At 33.3% G+C, this 19,644-nt stretch overlaps 1 protein-coding gene and 1 long non-coding RNA gene across 2 annotated transcripts; one reads left to right on the top strand and one right to left on the bottom strand.

The window, feature by feature from the left end:
* Positions 1-5,348: 5,348 nt before the first annotated feature.
* Positions 5,349-6,865, bottom strand: LOC133183481 (uncharacterized). The gene is made up of 3 exons (XR_009720652.1): positions 6,716-6,865; positions 5,723-5,810; positions 5,349-5,457 (listed from the first exon to the last, which is right to left on the bottom strand). It is a non-coding gene; the product is annotated as an uncharacterized LOC133183481 (long non-coding RNA).
* A 9,158-nt stretch (positions 6,866-16,023) lies between these two features.
* LOC133182068 (uncharacterized) lies at positions 16,024-18,535 on the top strand. The gene is made up of 2 exons (XM_061316783.1): positions 16,024-16,125; positions 16,483-18,535. The coding sequence occupies exon 2, from the start codon at positions 16,489-16,491 to the stop codon at positions 17,962-17,964; it is 1,476 nt and encodes a 491-aa protein (XP_061172767.1). The 5' UTR covers positions 16,024-16,125; positions 16,483-16,488; the 3' UTR covers positions 17,965-18,535.
* Positions 18,536-19,644: the final 1,109 nt, after the last annotated feature.

Raw genomic sequence — 19,644 nt, 5'->3', positions numbered from 1 at the left:
TTTTAATATTTCCCGGAAAAATCCTTGTTTAACCGTATCACCCTTGCATTCAAATATTATTGCAAATAACATAAATAAAACATGTATATAAATTACATATGGGAGTAGACAAAAATACTTATCTATTTATTTGCATTTTTCTTATCACTTTGGATTGAATGTACAGACATAAATATTTTGTTCGAAATAATTCAAATCAAATTATTTTGTGGAAAATTTTTATGCATGATAAAAACCACTTTCGGTATAATTAAGTCATTAAAATAAACAATGCGAGCAGATAATTTGCAGATAACGATATTTTAGTATTTATCATATCAGGTATCGCTGAAAGATACAACAAATAGTATTAGGTCGTAAGTGTCACTACCGATTTCAAAATCTTATAAAACCAGACATGTACATGTATATGGAATTGTTAATTAAAATTAGATACTCTGCAGAAATAATCGTATTAAAAAATTAATATGAACGAAAACTTAATTCAGGGTTCATATATTCTAAAATGACTATCATAAGCCCATGTTGTGTATCCATATTTGATAAAAATGCTGATATTTCGTTTTAAAAATAGGAAAGGCACAAACAAGAGATTTGACGCATCCCAACGGTTTGAGGTCGTTGATGAGCTTGTAGCTCCAATATATGGAAAGAATCACCATGTTTTTGTTGACAACTAATTTGAAAGTCCAACACTGCGACCACCTTCACCAAAATCAGACATACCTAACCTCAACTGTGATTGAGAAATGTGTGACGGTGCACATTTTAATGTTTTTATATTTGAAATAATTTTATATAATCAATAATTATCAATATTTTTATCTTCATTATTTTATTTTTCTATCTAAATTACAGGCAAGTTTTATTTAAAAGTTCATGATTTTGAGAATAGGTATTTTTCAGAATTATAAGAGTGCCTTTTAAATAAATAAATTAGTATGTCGGATTAACATTCACACACAGGTTCCCTTTATTTCTTGTCCAAAAATATGTAACAATTTATTTTAGAATAATACATTATCACATATCGGCAATTATCAAATGGTAAAGTTAATTTTTAATATAAACATTTGCCTGTCTATCTATTCATCTCTCAGTACGTAGATATTTGAGTTAATTTACTATCACTTCGGGATTAACTCTTAACAATAGATGCCAGAAAAAGTGAGAAACTCTTCGGCAAGTTGAATCAAACTCTAGGTAATAAGGGACGCTATCCTTGTGAGGCTCCGTTAGGGATATCAATTAATTTCATTAATGACAATTGTAATTAAATATAATTAGCCCCCTTGAGTGACCTCTCAAAGGACAGGTTCGAGGTTTAAGTTTGTTCTCCCGTCTCTCTCCCGTCACTTACGCTCGAGACACGAGACAATAAACTTTGTTAAGCCTCAACCTTGTCATATTTTAACGTCAGTATTGAAACATTTACTTATTTCATATTTATAACTAATATTTAGCATTTTAATTAAGAATTCAGTTTTATTCTAAATTAACAGTTGATTTATTAATTGTGAAATTAAAGTTAGGATCTAATTATTTATTGTAAAAAGAATAATTAAAGAACATCATATTATTAGGTATTCATTGCTTTAAAAGTTATTTAAGTCGGAAAATAAATATCATACTTCATCGCATTATTAAAGTTAAGTATACGATTAAAATTGTGCTTTATTTTCCTTCTGTAACATTTTATTCTATTTCACTTATGTTGAATGTATCGGACGCCATAACTCTTTGTAATATTTTAGTACCGGAAATGTAACCGGAAGTAAGTTTTCAACATGGCCGTCAATGTTTAATGGCGGACCACTGTATTGTTTCTTTATTATCACTTTAAGTTACTTGGTAATTTAATACAAATTAATATTTTATATTTTACTGTTAATTAATTATAATACTTTGTAAATTAATCAATCTTTATCATGTTGTAATATACTCACTTGCGCTCGGGACTCGAGACAATAAACCCAAGGACATAGGTGTTGCTGGGCGTAAGGCGCACGCCGTAGAGCTTTTCCCCAGGCGTTAGCAATTCTACGCCGTAATACGTGGTGGAGAAAAAGATCCGGCTCCTCTCACTCGGAGTCACATGCCAAGACCACACAATTATTACTTAAGGATATGTGAACCTGAAATAAAAGTAATTGGAAAGTTAAAAAATAGGTACCGTTGCATAGAGGACAAGTCCCTTGTTCAAATAACAGCAATTCTGATATATGTACATGAGTTGGTTTCCATGGCAACAGCCTCTGAACTTGCCCTTGTTTAAAAAGATTAAAGCTATGAAGAAAGGTCTACTGTAATTAATTAAAGATTAAAAAAATCTCATAAATTATGATTAGAATTTAATTTTTTGCAGTTATCTTAAAGACTTATGAATGAGCATAATGTAGTAAAGCTTTTTTTATAGGTGTCATATTCAGAGAGCAGACAATCACAGTCTGAATTTCCTCTGTCCTCTTAAAAATTGACTATTTTTCCTTGACCTTGACTTCAAAAAAGGATATAAAATCACATTGGCTATAATTAAAAACTTAATTTCTAAATTCCATTTTAAAGTAGTGTTATAGAGCTATGTAACAGAGGAAAAAAATTGGTATTTACATGAGTCAGAAAAAAAGATATGGTAATCTGAATTTTCTCTGACCTCTTTTAAAAAATTACTTCTGATGCATGATTATCTGTAATAAAGGCAATAAAATGGAAACAAAATATAAGAAGAAGTAGTTATTTGCAAATATATAAAAGGTCTGTGGACACCTTTTATTGATCTAAGCTTTTTTTCATAGCTATCATATTTAAATAGCTCACAATCACAGTCTGAATTTCCTCTGCACTCTTAAAATTTGACTATTTTTCCTTGACCTTGACTATAAAAAAGGATATAAAATCACATTGGCTATAAATAAAATCTTAATTTCTAAATTCCATTTTGAAGTAGTGTTATAGAACTAAGTAATAAAGGGGAAAAAATGGTATGTACATGAGTCAGAAAAAAAGATATGGTAATCCAAATTTTCTCTGATCACTTTCAAAAAATTACTTCTGATACACGATTATCTGTGAAAAAGGCTATAAAATGGAAACAAAATATAAGCAGAAGTAGATTTTTACAAATATTTAAAAGGTCTGTGGACAACTTTAGTGATCTAAGCTTTTTTTTTCATAGCTATCATATTTATATAGCTCACTATCACAGTCTGAATTTCCTCTGCCCTCTTTAAATTTGACTATATTTCCTTGCCCTTGACTACAAAAAAGGTTATAAAATCACACTTGGTATAAATGAATATTTTATTTTTCAACTTCATTTTAAAGAAGTGATATAATGCTATGTAACAGAGGAAAAAAATTGGTATGTACATGAATCGGAAAAAAAAATATGGTAACCTGAATTTTCTCTAACTTTTCTTAAAAACTGATTCCTAAAGCACATTTATCTGTGCTGATGTATGAAAAATCAAACAAAAAAATTATTTTATTTGATTTTAAATATATTACTATCTTGAAATAAAACTAAAAATCATGCATATAAAGAAAATTATGAATCGGTCTTTAATAATTAAGATAATTATCATCCCGATTTCCTATTTTCCTTTAAACATTACTTTTTTTATTCTGAATGATGGCAGAAAAAATGAACAATAAATTCCCATTAAATATCTATACAAGGAACTTTTAACCATTGAATGTACAATGTATTAGAATATAGGACAAAAGGATCTAAATCCTATATAAAAGTAGTGTATTTTCATAATCTAATTCCCCAAAAATTGCAGTCCGAATTTCCTCTGTTTAAACTCACATTAACACTTATAAGCATTATCTGATACAAATGACATATTTTTGCATAATCTAATTGGAAATAGTATCAAAATGTACAACATATAAAGATAACAATCACCAGTTTAAATTATCCCTGTTAAAAAGTTCGAGCAATAACTGTTAGTTCTGTTTATACAAAATGATTTCTTTAACCTTGACAAAAGTTTCTACACAGTTCTAGTAAAGCTAGCTTCTATGACATAGTGAATCTTTTTTATCTTTCCTTTCCTTTTCAACTGCAAGCTTTTTTGGGCCACGAACTTTGTTGAATTATTAATAACTGCAGGTGAAGGTCTTTTGAAGTAAACATTTCAGTCTTTGGTGACAGAGGCAAAACAGTGTGATTCTTAGCCTGGAAAATAAAATCCATTTTAGTGTTAACCTTCAAATGATAAGTGGACATGGATATATAGACTATAGAGGATATCTATATTGTGTGATTTGATATTTGCTTTATCCAATGAGTTGAATGGTGTATATTCGCGAGGCTTGCCAATATATTCCAACTACAACTTAACTGCTAGATCTAACATTTCCTATGAGAGCAATTATGTGTGTGTGTGGGTGTGGGGGGGGGGGGGGTGTAACATCCTTTATCGCTGTAGCCAGTACATTGATAAATTTTGACATTTCATTGAAGTGATATTAGTTTTTTTCTCATATTTAATGAACATTTTTGCTCATCAGCATTCATTTGATAACACAGAACTTTAACAATTAGAAGTTTCGATAAGTTTACATCTTGAAGCGAGGCCTAGGGATTGTGTCGAAACTGGAAGACGTATTATTGATAAAGCACATACCCGTGGATACAGCATAGGTTTTTTATCTTATGGGTGTATATATATATATATATATACAATATATAGTATACAAGTAAAATTGTAAATACAGTCAAACCTCATTATCTCAAACTAGATGGGACTGAGAAAAAACTTCGAAATATCCGAGCATTCAAGATATAAGGGGTAAATACTTTAAGGATAAGTAGTTGGGACTTCCAAATCACTTCGACATATCCATGGTATTCAAGATATCAGTGTTCGAGATATCAAAGTTCAACTGTATATAATACCTATTTAAAATTTACTACATTACTATATAACATTTTAATAATTTAACACCTTTCCAGTTATTTATGAAGTATGACTAGTCTAATGAGGCTTCAAAAAGTTATATTTTTAAAAATTCTATTATCATGCTAGCAAGTTAAAGGAGGACCTTTTGATTTTGAGGGCAGATTTTGGAAATAATCTGACCTAGATGTTAATAAAATAAAAAAATTCTTCTCCACTGTGAATATTTTTTTCTTTTGTCTAATTTATTCCAGTGAAAATAAAATAATAATCTTGCTGTCATAATTTGTCTTTGGTGAGCTGGGAAATAAATATTTTGTCCTTATTGAAGGCCACAAAATATATTAACCCCCCCCCCCATCAGAATTGAATGCATAGTGAACCCTTTTTTTTATTTTAATAAAATTAATTCATTCCTACCTATTCCATTGGTTGCAACACAATAGAAATCTTTTAATGCATCTGGATCCATAGGAACATGCTGTTAAGAGTTGAATAAGGTGAGAGATTTTGACTGCTGACCTACATTGTTCATATTCCTCCTTGATACCTGTACAAATTACAAATCAGTCACAAATATATATTCAATTTACAAGTAAATTTTATAGATATTCTTTGAATATGTACAATCAATGTCAATTAGTTATTACCGGTAGTAAGTAAATAATTTCATAGAACAGTTACATCATTTAAAGCAGTATAATTATTCATTTGCTAAAATTTATTTTAGTAGAGATCCAAAGCCATATAGGTCTTGAAGTTAAATTGTTTGCAAATGATTGAATGGCAAAAGGATATTTAATGTTTAATCAGACCTTTGTTTGTCATAATGCCCAGCAATCTTCCATAATCTGTAATCTCACATTGTTTTGGGAATTATCTCTCTCTAAAACATCTTCCTTCCTTTATATGAAATTGATATAATAATAATAAGTGCTAATTATTATTTATTAAAATTTTCATACAATTCCAAAATTCTAAAAGATTAAGAATTATGCAGCACATAAGCATCCATAACCAACAACAAAGACTAATGAATGAATGTGTAAAGTCACCACAGTGTTCAAGCTCACTCAAGAAAAGGAGTCCTGTTCTTTTGAATAAGAATTGGTCAATTTGTTGTCTTAAAAAAAATTATGAACACTTTTTGATCAAGTCTTTTTTCCCCACATTACTTCATTTCTTAGGCTAAGTACATAACCCATCATTTTTTAATAAGTAATATCTTGTATTGCACAGACATACATCATACTGAATTGTTTATCATTAAGTTTGTCACTTGGCTAGTGAAGTGTAATTTGATAGTTTGACTCTAGTAAACAAAAAGCAATTACAATGTTTATCTTAGAAATGTCACTTCAGACTATATTATAATTCCATATTAATAAATGAAGGAAAATTTTGACCCCACTAAGAATTAAAAGACTTTAAATATTTTATGCAACTTGTATATTTCCAAGTCTGAAAAACACAGGTACAAAATATTTGGCACCAAATATTATACTCAGAGGTCACTGATGTCATGCTAGATGTTTATTTTTCCCATCTTTTTGAATTTATGAGCGAGATATCTATATATATGTAACTGTATAGGAAAATTTGGCAGATTTTCTGCAATTTTAAATTAAAGCTTAAATTAAAAAGTTTAAACTGACGTGAATGATGTAAATCCCAGTTAGTAAGAAAATGAATGTCGATGGTGCTATAATGATATTAATTACAACCAAAGAATACGTATATAAGGTGTGAAGTTATCATTCTGTTTCAGTGTTTGGTGCATGTTTATTCTGCTGTTTATTTTTACTAACCTGAAACCATGTAGTGCATCATGATACTGTATTCAGAGGTGACATCGCTTGGGAAGTTGTTGCACGAAACCTAACAGCATCAATCTCTATATTTCTTGCCTAAATATAACCCTTTACTGGAATATATACTGTGTTTTCCGTGCAAATGTATCGTTGCGTCCCTTTCTACCGACATGGTGTCGCAAAACGGCAAGGGTATGTCGTAAATGCTCCGAGGTCGGAAGAACAAGCAAAAAGCAAAAATTTATGAAAAACATGCAATATTAATTTAATTTGACTTTATTTCACAAGGAATTCGGTGTTTACGATCCTTTAGAATAGTTTAATAGCAAAACCAAACGCTCTACGTATGATCACGACATTGACCTGATCTTCAGCAGTTCGAGTTGCGCGGTAGGTTCAAAATCGTCAGGTTCACATATCCTTAAGGAGGTTCGATCCTGAGCTTTTGAGCAGATTTTGGTCTGAACCTTTATTTCTAAAATTCTGCATCATTTTTAAGTTCTAACATTAAATCTGGATTCTACAATGCAAATTAAACTATATTCAAAGAAAAAACCGCGATTAATTGCCATTCAAATAGGATTAAGTCAGGGACTATATTTTGTGGCGGAAGGTTCTTTAGAAGAAAATGATCAATTTTTTCCTTTTGAAATATATTCAGTACTGTTAAGTTTAGATTCCTATTTTTCCATGCTGGTTGCAAACAGAGCTGTTCTTTGCTGTGAAATGTTTTATTCTGGTTCTGAAATATCTATCAAATTATTTCTTTTGAATTCTTTAATTATTTTGTGACAAATATAGTAAATATATTCTGAAAGTCCAGGAAAAAATTGAGCCAATTTTAACATAAAATTAACACATTTTTAGTAATATCTAAAAATTTATATCATAGACCCCCACTTTTGTTTTTCTTTTCTTAATATATAAGATAACTTTGATCAATCTGCTTAAATTCAGCAAAAGTTTAAGACTTTAAAATAATTTTCTTGCTTGTTAAATTTTTTATGCCAGAAAAATCACGTTTTGAGAGTGCAGAAAGGTCAAATAATTGATTATGCGAAGCAATTTGAAACTTTTACTTAGTCACAATTTTAATGAGTCTTTTTTTAAATGGACTAATAGTTTATTTTGCCCCATGATTTATTTGGATAAAAACATTGGGGGAAAAACGTCGAAGATGTGATTTTTGATTAAGACATAAATTTCAGTGCAAAAAGGTCATATATAATGTACTGTAGCGCTAAAAGAAGAATATTGACCCCCATTTTTTGTTTTGATTTTTAATTAAGCTATGTGTGTAGAAACTAAAAATATACTTGACAAAAAAGTTTAAGACTTTAAATATCAGAATCCAACCTCGTTAAGAACAACGTTCTTGGAAGACGAAGAAGTCTTCAACTTGGAAGACCGGATTGAAGACGAGGTAAGTCTTCATATTCATTTGAAAAGATTGGAGGTGGCGACGAAGATGCTGTCGCCTGGCTGGCAAAATATCGCCAGTACTCTATCTTCATGAATTTAAACGAAGATAGACAAGCGGCTGGCTTTCCATTGCACTTGTCAGGCGCCGCTTCACTGTGGTACGATAATTGAGATGCTAGAATTAAGAATAGAGAGTTTGAAGATGTAGCAACAGCATTTTTAAACAGATTTAGAGTTCAGAACAATGCATATGACGTTTCACTGTTTAAAATACAACAACTGCCAGCTGAATCAGCTGAGCGGTATATTACCAGGTTTCAAAAACAGGCTCAGAAGGTCAATTGGCCTGAAAATCTACAAGTAGGTGCTTTGTTAAATGGGTTATCGAGTAACATTAAACAAAATGTAACCATGCGAGAGTCTGAGACAGTTGATCAGGTTCGTAGGCTTGCAGTTTTAGCAGAGAAAAATTGTTTTTCCAATGACAGTATTCAAGTAGAATCCTTGCATGCAAAATTTGATGAAATGTCTGAAAAATTACATCAGTCAGCTTTAGCTTCCGCGAATGTTACCCACGTAGAAAGGACTTTGGGTCAAAATCAAAGAACTTTTTCTCAATCTAGACCAATTCTGGTTAGAGCCTCAAACCCCAATCAATCTAGGTCATACTATCAGTGTTCTAGATGTGGAATGGATTGTAGGGGTAGGAGGAACTGTCCAGCTCTAAATCAAAGGTGTAGAAAATGTTCCAGGCTAGGTCATTTTCAGAGAATGTGTAGATCAGGTAATCGTAAATAGGGATTCGAGCCTGTCTATAGATCATCTATAGGTGGATACAGAGACAAAGAATTGATAAAGGCTGCTGTAAGTGCTAGGGATAAGACTCTTTCTGAAATTAAGCAAACGCTTTCTATTCCAAAATCCAAATTATTCAAAAACAAGTCTAATTCTCAAAAAAGTGCTAAATTGTCAAAAAAGGAAAATCCAACAGTTCTTAGTCTCAAAACATTTTTACATAAGAGTACAGTCAGTGTTCATGTAGGGAATGTTAAGACAAATGCTTTGGTAGACACAGGTGCTGACGTTAGTTGTATTCACTCGAAGTTGCTTACCAAGTTAGAAATTTCGGATGTTAATGTCATAGTGTGAAAGGGGAAATCACTCTTCCATTAACATTTAGTGATACAACCTTTACTAACACCTTCCTAATTTTTGACAATCTGCACCATTCACTTATTATTGGTAGAGATTTTCTTGTTAAGAACAAGGTAGAAATAGATTTTGCATCAGAGACCATGACAATTCTAGGTAACAAACCTTTAGTGTGTATGTTACATACAAATTTAGGGTTAGTTAGACTAATGCTATTGTTATTCAGTCAGAAAGTTCAATACGCTTGGATGTATCAGTCTCAAGACAAACTTCAGGTAAGCCAGTTCTATTAGAACCTACATCTGCCCTTTCAAATCGACAATTGCTTGGAGCGCGTTCTTTAGGTAAAGTTCGCAACGGTCGCGCAGTTATGGAAATAATGAACCCAACTAAAAGCAAACGCTCTCTGCCGTCGACATCAGTCATCGCTACGGTTTCAGAAGTGCATCAAGAATCAGTTATAGGCTTAGACTCAAAAACTCTTGCTGAAAAACCTATGGTCGCGAACATTAGTACTGATAATTCTGAAAACATTGATTTTGATTTGGCAAACTGCGACTTTACATCTAATCAAAAAGAACAACCAAAAGAATTTCTAAATCAAAACAAATCAGTTTTCTCATCTGATCTCTCTCTCACAGATAGGCAAAAGTACAACTTATCCACATCATATTGACACAGGAGATGCACTTCCGGTTCGCGGACCCAATTATCGCACATCACCCGCGATGAAGAAAGAAATTGAGCGTCAAATAGATGAAATGCTTCAAAATAATATTATTGAGCACTCAGATTCCGATTGGTATTCTCGCGTTGTTTTAGTTCCGAAGAAAAATGGTGAGTATCGCTTTGCGATAGATTATCGGAGGTTAAATAAAGTTACAAGACCGACTTCATTTCCGCTTCCGAGATTAGACGATGTTGTAGATGCTATTGGAGAAGCAGATGCAAAAATTTTCTCTGTACTTGATTTTGCCAGTGGATTTTGGCAGATTCCGATGGACCCGTCGTCAAAACATAAAGCCGCTTTTATCACGCACACAGGAATATACGAGTAGACACGCATGCCTTTCGGACTTCGCAACGCCCCTATTACGTTCCAAATGGTCATGATGCAAGTACTAAGAGGTCTTCATTGGAAACATGCATTAGTGTATGTGGATGACATCCTGATTTACAGTAAGAACTTTGAAGCTCATTTGCATCACCTAAAGCAAGCTTTTCAGAGATTGATGGACGCCGGACTTACACGCAAGCCATCCAAGTGCCAATTCGCCGTTGAACAGGTATCTTACCTTGGACACAGGTTTTCCAAAGACGGTATCATGGCAGATCCTTCAAAAGTTTCATTAGTGCAGAATTATCCCGTTCCCAAAAATCAAAATGAAATTAAAAGTTTTATGGGACTCTGTAATTACTACCGTAAGTTTGTTCATTCTTACTCGATTATTGCGACCCCTCTTAATCAGCTTCTACAGAAAAAATGTTACCTTTGACTGGACAACTGAATGCCAGAAAGCATTTGACACTCTGAAAACTTCACTGTCTACGGCACTGTTCCTAGCGTACCCAAACATGTCCGAACCGTTCATCTTGACTTGTGATGCTTCATCCTCAGCTTTAGGATTTATTCTTGCACACGTACAGAATGGTAAGGAACACCCAGTAGCATATGGTGGACGATCGCTAAACAAAGACGAACGGAAATGGTGGATAACAGATAGAGAATGCTTACCTGTCATAGAAGGTATCAGACATTTCCGCGTCTATCTAGCGAATAATCATTTCAAGGTCATAACAGACCACAGAGCTCTCAAATGGCTGCAAACTCAGAAAGATCTCACGGGAAGACTTGGACGTTGGGCATTGAGACTACAGGAGTACGATTTCGAAGTCCTATATCGACCTGGAGACACTAATGGAAATGCTGATGCTATGTCCAGACGACCATACCAAGATTCTGAGGAGAAAACCGGGAATAAGGACCCGTAACCACTTGTAAGTATTGCCGAAAGAAAAGCGCCAACTTTCAATGACACTTACCGAGCCGTGTTTACATACGACGACAATCCATCTGTAAACCTACTAGAGACAGAACCAGACCCAAATGTACCCGACATAGATGATATTGGTCAACTACAACGAGAAGGTGAGACAAAAATGCAACATCTTATTAAATACTTGGAAACTCAAAAGTTACCCGATGACGAAAAACTATCAAAATCTATCCTATATATGGAAAACTATTTTGTCTTAGAAAATAAAGTTCTCTATCACCTTTATGAATCACGGACAAAAGGTAAGACTGAAAATGAAAAAGCAATAAAACAACTCTGGTTACCCGAGACACTACGCACTGCTGCCCTGAGAGCCTACCATGACAACTTAGCAGGAGGATGTCACTTAGGAATAACTAGAACTCATCGGGCTTTACAGCAAAAATACTTTTGGAATGGTATGTATCGAGACATTTCTGATTACATTTCCTCATGCGATGTCTGTCAACGAATCAAAAGGCCAATCAACCAACCAAACGCACCTCTTCAAACACTACCGATTTCGGACAGATTGGAGACATGGCACATTGATTTCATGTCCTTTAACAAAACAACTGAAGGGTACCAGCATGCACTAGTGGTCATAGACAGTCTTTCCAAATGGATTGAAGTCTTTCCGACCAAGACGCAAGAAGCCTCCGAGGTAGCCAGACTCCTTTATTCTGAAGTTTTTGCCAGATACGGAGCGCCAATGACCCTTGTGTCCGATAGAGGGAAGAACTTCATGTCAAAACTGGTAAGTGCTTTATGCGAATTTTTCAAAATCAAAAAGATAGCCACTAGTCCATACTATCCGCAGTCCAACTCACCAGTAGAGAGTACAACTCAGTCATCTCACAATGTCTTCGTGCTTACATCGACAAAGATCAAAATAACTGGCTAAAGCTTTTACCAAGTGTGTTAATGTCTCTTAGAAGTTCTCCATGTACAGAATCAACGCAGTTCTCGCCCTTTAAGCTCTTATTTGGTAGGGAAATGAATCTTCCTTTCGACACACAAGTCATTCCTACTGAAATCATGGGTAATGAGGGAAAACAACATTTTGATGAACTTATCGGAGAACTAAAGGTGGTTGAGAAAACAGCAAAGCACAACGTTTCTCAAAAACGAGAGCAGACAACAGCTGCAAACAACGCAAAATCCAAAGACCCATCATTTCGTATATATCAACAAGTACTTGTCAAAGTTGAAAAGACGCCAGTTGGGTATTCCAAAAAGCTCCATGCAAAGTGGGAAGGACCTTACTACATCGTCAAAATCAACGGAAAAAACACATACTGCTTACGACACTGTTCGACAAACTTCTGAAAGCTTCTATACATGCAAACCGACTGAAGCCGTATCACGATCCACAAGATCGGCGATTACAACCTATAGAAAACCCAAATCAAGAAACAGGTAGGTCTAAAAATGCAAACACTGAAAAAGACACGCAAGTACGAAACCAAACTCAAAACACAGAAATATCGGATACCGATGCACCTCAAAACATTCAAAATGCGCGCGATAATCAATCCGCGGTGTCGAATGATCCTAGCAATAATTGGTTTCCGATTGAAAAGATTATCAAATCAAGGTATGTACAAGGTAAGCGTCAGTATTTAGTCAAATGGGAAGGTAATTATCCAACAAGTTGGTTACCGGAAGACGACGTTGGACCTGGACTTGTACGTGAGTACCATGCAACAAAAACAAAGTCAGGTAAAAAGCGTAAGCGCAAAACGACCTACTCTAAGAAGCAAAATTAATGCAAGTAAGAGTACAACAATTGCATTCTGGGAATAAGATCCAAATTTATCCTCTCAATTTAGGCTTCTCTGATGTTTGTTCTTGAGAAAATTCTCGTTTAATAGTGCTAAGTGTGGTGGCCAACACACAAATTAAAACGTACAACTTAGAATCCTTTATTTTGTATTTTAGAATCAGTCATATGATCAGAATGCGGTTGTTCTTATTCTTCTGCATCATCCTTGCTCATTTGGTCATACCTGTGGATGTTGCAAACAAAGTCAGACTGAACTATGGTGTCATTTTTCAACAGAAATCCAAGGTACAGTTTTCCAATGATGTCTGGTTACATACGTTTGCAGTTGATCTGCCAAAAACAGTTCAGCTAGATTCGACAAGTGATTGTGTGAACTGTTCAAATTTTAACAAGGTTATTCAAACCATGAACAATATACGAGTTAGATGGCAAGCTAGAAGCAATGCTACAATTGAGGAAATTAAAACTTTGATTCCTGAAATAAGTCAAGAAACAAGATCAGGAAAATATAATTTACTATCACTTCGGGATTAACTCTTAACAATAGATGCCAGAAAAAGTGAGAAACTCTTCGGCAAGTTGAATCAAACTCTAGGTAATAAGGGACGCTATCCTTGTGAGGCTCCGTTAGAGATATCAATTAAATTTCATTAATGACAATTGTAATTAAATATAATTAGCCCCCTTGAGTGACCTCTCAAAGGACAGGTGCGAGGTTTAAGTTTGTTCTCCCGTCTCTCTCCCGTCACTTACGCTCGGGACACGAGACAATAAACTTTGTTAAGCCTCAACCTTGTCAAATTTTAACGTCAGTATTGAAACATTTACTTATTTTATATTTATAACTAATATTTAGCATTTCAATTAAGAATTCAGTTTTATTCTAAATTAACAGTTGATTTATTAATTGTGAAATTAAAGTTAGGATCTAATTATTTGTTGAAAAAAGAATAATTAAAGAACATCATATTATTAGGTATTCATTCCTTTAAAAGTTAAATAAATTAAGTCGGAAAATAAATATCATACTTCACCGCATTATTAAAGTTAAGTATACGATTAAAATTGTGCTTTATTTTCCTTCTGTAACATTTTATTCTATTTCACTTATGTTGAATGTATCGGACGCCATAACGCTTTGTAATATTTTAGTACCAGAAATGTAACCGGAAGTAAGTTTTCAACATGGCCGTCAATGTTTAATGGCGGACGACTGTATTGTTCCTTTATTATCACTTTAAGTTACTTGGTAATTTAATACAAATTAATATTTTATATTTTGTATTTTACTATTAATTAATTATAATACTTTGTAAATTAATCAATCTTTATCATGTTGTAATATACTCACTTATGCTCGGGACACGAGACAATAAACTTTGTTAAGCCTAAACCTTGTCATATTTTAAGGTCGATAAGGATCATCCAAAGGACATATGTGTTGCTGGGCGTAAGGCGCACGCCGTAGAGCTTTTCCCCAGGCGTTAGCAATTCTACGCCGTAATAAATGCAAGGTGCAAAATTTAAGTCTTTAATAAATATGTAAAAATGAAAATATATGAATCTGAATCAGCTTTTGACCCCTCCCCCCCCTCCCAAAAAAATGTGGCCATGTCAATCTAAAGATTTTTAAAAGAAAACAATCGGAAATAGTCTGATTAAATTCATGCGCCAAAAATTGATCCTTGAAAAATAAAACTTGAATTAATTTTACAAGTAATTATTACTGTAATTACATGATTAGTTATATTAATTATTATAGAATAAATTTTACTAGTAATTATTAAAACAAAATCTAATAATGTTTCAAAATTTGTATCAAGATAAGGTATGCATAGATCATTTCGCCAGACAAAGGTTCAGAAGGAAGAATAGAAGGCAGTGAAATACGGCAACAGACACAACATAACTATGAAATCTCCTACGGAACCCCAATGTAAATAAATTAATATTGTATATATCTAGGCAATTTCTTATATAAAATTTGCTTTTGTTCTTTTTGAATTTAGATTAATAATTTTGGTAAATTTGAAAAGATTTTGTTTCTTTTTTCAACCTTTACTTTTTTTTATATTTTGTAACGTAATTATAGTTTGGAGGAAAATCAAAATAGTAGAGGTGTAACTAAACGATTGCCCAATGTTGTAATCCTGTACAAGTATATGGGATGAGTAGATCTGGCGGATGGTATAGTTCAAACCTATGACCCAGACATCGGTCTCTAAAAATGTGGAAAAAATACTTACAAACATTCTACTGCGCATCGTGGATGAGTTCAATTTCATAAAAACAACAAGTACACTTAAAAATAAACTAATTACATGGAGGAATTTTTGAAGCATTCTTCCTTACATATGCAATGCAAAATAATTGGACAAAGACAAGTTCTCATCCAGGAACTTTTTCTGCACCCCCATGGGCTTGTGTGGAAATCCCCCCTTCCCAGATCAAACCAGCTAAAAACAAATCTTTTTTTTGGACGCTTTATCGACATCGGCTCAGCTAAAATTATATTAATAGTAACCACTTATTTCTATTTGTTTAAAATAAGACGGATATATCAACAACAAAAAATTGATTAAAACTAACTCATTCATTTAATTTACACTTACATACATCAATAAGAAGACTTTGTGGTGTACATGTGATATCTGGAGAGAGTTGGAATCATATGTGAAGATTAATTTCCTTATCTCATACCTTAAAACATATGTGAAAAACAAATTATTTATCAATAAGGTATGCAATAAAATAAGGGAAGCAAATGTGTAAAAGATGATCATGATGATATTGACAATACAAGTTTTGAAAAAGATAACTTTTAATGAACTGTTAGAATCAAAAAGTGCTAAGTAATCGCTCACTACCGCTATCCCGAGTGAATGCCCTTGAATCACCAGATGGCGATACCGTCGATTTCTAGTTAGGTAGTTCCGGTTTCACTTCTGATCATAACAAAAACAAAACGTTGGCGATCTCTGCTAGTTTTCCGACTTTTCCCTAACGCACAGGTAAGTGTTATCTATATTCTTGTAATTTTTATTACTTAAACTTTTCATTCCATTCCAAAAATGTACGCTTACTTATTTTAACAGCATACAAACGGTATTCATTTTCAGAATGACATTGCAAATTGCATCGATATATATATCTCGAGATGATCTGGCAAAATTGTATCTATAAATGTCAGCAATAAAGTGTTTAAAGATATTATCAAACTTTCGACACTGTTTTCTTTGGCAATGAGACTTTTTAAGGGTGTGATTATTTAATGAGTTACATTACAAGTCCATTCTCGTGAACGGGGGGGGGGGGGGGGGGGTATAAGTACTAAGTTTCCAAAGTTACAGGTTTTTAAAATTTTGCAGGTCATCATGGAAAACAAAATATGTAGTGGAGGGAAGAGATACTGTGTTCTTTGTTCAAACAGTCAAGGACAAATTCTTGAAAATGGCACCAAAATTTCACTTCATTGTTTGCCAGGAGGTTCTAGTAAAGAGGATATAAAGCGACGCTCGATTTGGATTCAGAGAATAAAACTCGTTCGGCCAAATGCTCCGATTACCTCGAATACAAGACTTTGTAACCTTCATTTTGAGGGAAACTCCTGTACAAAAAGTGCAGTTCCTGTTCATATGGATCTTTCCAAAGCAAAAAAGGAAATCTCTTCACGTCGTCCCCTATTTCGGAAAAATTTGGATGAAAATAATAACAGTGAAAACTCCGATAAAAGTTCCAATGCTAATTTTGATGTGAGTACTATTATTCAGAGCATTCCAAGTAAAACTCAGGATGTTTCAACCCAGTCTTCTGTTGTTCATACAGATATCTCTACACAGACTAACAGTACAAATACCTGTGAACAGGAAGAAAGTGGAACTCAAACACATTTACCAAAACTTGTGCCTGAAGATTTGGAGAACAATGACGACAAGACTCGTTATTACACAGGATTTCCAAATTTTGCAACATTTTCATTAATTTTTAACTTGTTATTACAACATGGGGCAGATAAATTGACATACTGGGAAGGTCAAAAGAGAACTACAGAAATAGAGGACAGAAGATATATTAATGAATTTACTTCCAAACCAGGAAGGAAAAGAAAATTACGTCCAATTGATGAGTTTTATTTAGTTTGTTTAAGACTTCGTTTAGGTTTATTACTAGAAATTTTGGCAGATCTTTTTGGAATTTCAATAATGTCAGTATCAAGAACTCTTAACACATGGATTAATTTTATGTATGATCATATGAAAGGGCTTATTCCTTGGCCGTCTAGAGAACAAATATTAGCAAATTTGCCTTCAAGTTTTGTTGATATGCCAGATGTCAGAATAGTAATTGATGCTACAGAATTTTTTTGCGAAAAACCTAGTAGTCTTACTGCACAATACTTGACTTGGAGCGAATATAAAAATCACAATACTTTTAAGGTTTTGATTGGTGTTGCACCAAATGGTCTTGTTTCATTTATATCACGTGTTTGGGGAGGTCGTGCATCAGACAGACATATTGTTCAGAAAGATGGTCACCTCTTTTTACCACTTCTTGAGAGTGGCGATATTATATTAGCTGATAAAGGTTTCACAATAGGTGACTTACTACCAGGTCACATTGGTTTAAATATGCCCCCTTTTATTGCTTCAAATGCACAAATGACTCAGAAAGAATTTTTCAAGACACAACAAATTGCAGCCCCTAGAATTGTTGTAGAAATGAAAATGGAACAAATTAAAAACTTTAAAATTTTACAGAACGTACTTCCTTTGACTGAGGCACACCTTGTAGAACAAATGATTGTTATATGTACTGCTATAACTAATTTATACCCCCCTTTGCTGAAATAAACAGGATGATTGAATCTGTAATGTTTTGTAGAATTTAAGATTGTAACAGAGAAATCTGTTCTAGTCAGTTGTGAGATATGTAGCTGTGCATTTTTATTAGGTCACCTGAGTGACTCAGTCGACCCTTTGCTACCTCTTTTTGCCCGTCATCTGACTGTTGTTGGTCATAAACCTTAATATATTTTCAGCTTCTCCTCTGATTTATTGAACCAATTTCAACCAGTTTTGGTAAATTATAGCATGTTTGGTAAAAAAAAAGAAGATTAATGCAATATTCAATAGTATTCATTTTGCTAGTAACATTAAGCAGTATGTCTTATTCATGTTATTGTTTGCATTATTGTAAACTAGATGTGTGTGTGTGTGACACAAGTGCTGTACCCCCACCAACATGCAAATGTAAATATAATAATGTGTGGAAATGGATAAAAAAACAAAAAAATATTTCATTGATTTTGTTTTTTATGTCAAACCTTACTTTAATAAGAACTGTGTGAAATAATGATAGGTGACTACCAAATCCCATGGGCCTCTGGTTCATTTAGATAATTAGACTTTTTTTTATATATACCTGTATAAGTATTCAATATGTTCAAATGCATTGTATATTGTGACATTAGCACATCAAAAGATTTTCTGTGCATTTATTCCTATGTTAAAAAAAAAAAAAAAAAAAAAAAAAAAATGTACCAAATTCTTCTGCAGTGACCATGGTGACATGCAGATCAAACACACTTATGTGATTGTTATTTGATAATGGAAGTTGAATTTAATAAATTTACTTCTGAATATTTTAAATTACATTTTCAAAGGTCTTTGTCAATTAAAAGATAAAACTCCAGATAAGGAAATGTTAACATCTTTATACTCATCACATTACAGAACCACCTTCTCGTGTGTGGCTCAGTTATAAACTTGGCTGGGCTTGCAGTCTAAGATATCTAATTTAATACTGAATAACCTACATATATGTATATGTATCTCATTTTAATTTGGGAATCAAGGATCAGGTAAAAATGTAATTATATTTAAGGCTAACTTTAAAATAATGTTTGCTTGCCCTCTCCCAACCCAGGATGAAAAATTTGGGTCGGTAAGTAGGTGGGGAATTTTTTTTCTAAGAAAATTTCAACATCAATCCTGAATTTTCAAAATATATTTTCCGGAATGCATAAAAAAAATAATTGCTTCCTGGAGGTTACAAAAAGTTTTGAGTCGGGCCTTTTTCAGCCAGTCAGGTGGGAGAGGGCAACCAAACAATTTTTTAAAGATGGCCTAAGGAAAAACTTTTTTTTGGATGCTGATAATCAAACAGTTTGCTCATAATAATTTTATGAATAAGCCCTTTTCTTGTTTATGGAAGTAATCATGTAAGCAAACCATTTGATCAAATCATAAAAAAATAAAAATAAACAGTTATTCCTTGACACATCTTTTTTAGCTCACCTGAGCTGAAAGCTCAAGTGAGCTTTTCTGATCACATTTTGTCTGTAGTCCGTCTGTCTGTCCGTCCGTCTGTAAACTTTTCACATTTTCGACTTCTTCTCCAGAACCACTGGGCCAATTTCAACCAAACTTGCCACAAAGCATCCTTGGGTGAAGGGGGTTCAAGTTTGTTCAAATGAAGGGCCACGCCCTCTTCCAAGGGGAGATAATTAAGAATTGGTGAAAATTTGGTGT

Source organism: Saccostrea echinata, unplaced genomic scaffold (assembly GCF_033153115.1).
Source record: "Saccostrea echinata isolate AGI-Se365-2 ecotype Australia unplaced genomic scaffold, CSIRO_AGI_Sech_v1 ptg000009l, whole genome shotgun sequence".
In the NCBI taxonomy this organism is placed as follows: Eukaryota; Metazoa; Mollusca; class Bivalvia; order Ostreida; family Ostreidae; genus Saccostrea; species Saccostrea echinata.
This window is presented reverse-complemented; position numbering and strand designations above follow the sequence as displayed.

What these genes read in the sequence shown, in the direction of transcription:
- LOC133182068 (XM_061316783.1), top strand. Translation starts at nt 16,489, where the DNA reads ATGGAAAACAAAATATGTAGTGGAGGGAAGAGATACTGTGTTCTTTGT.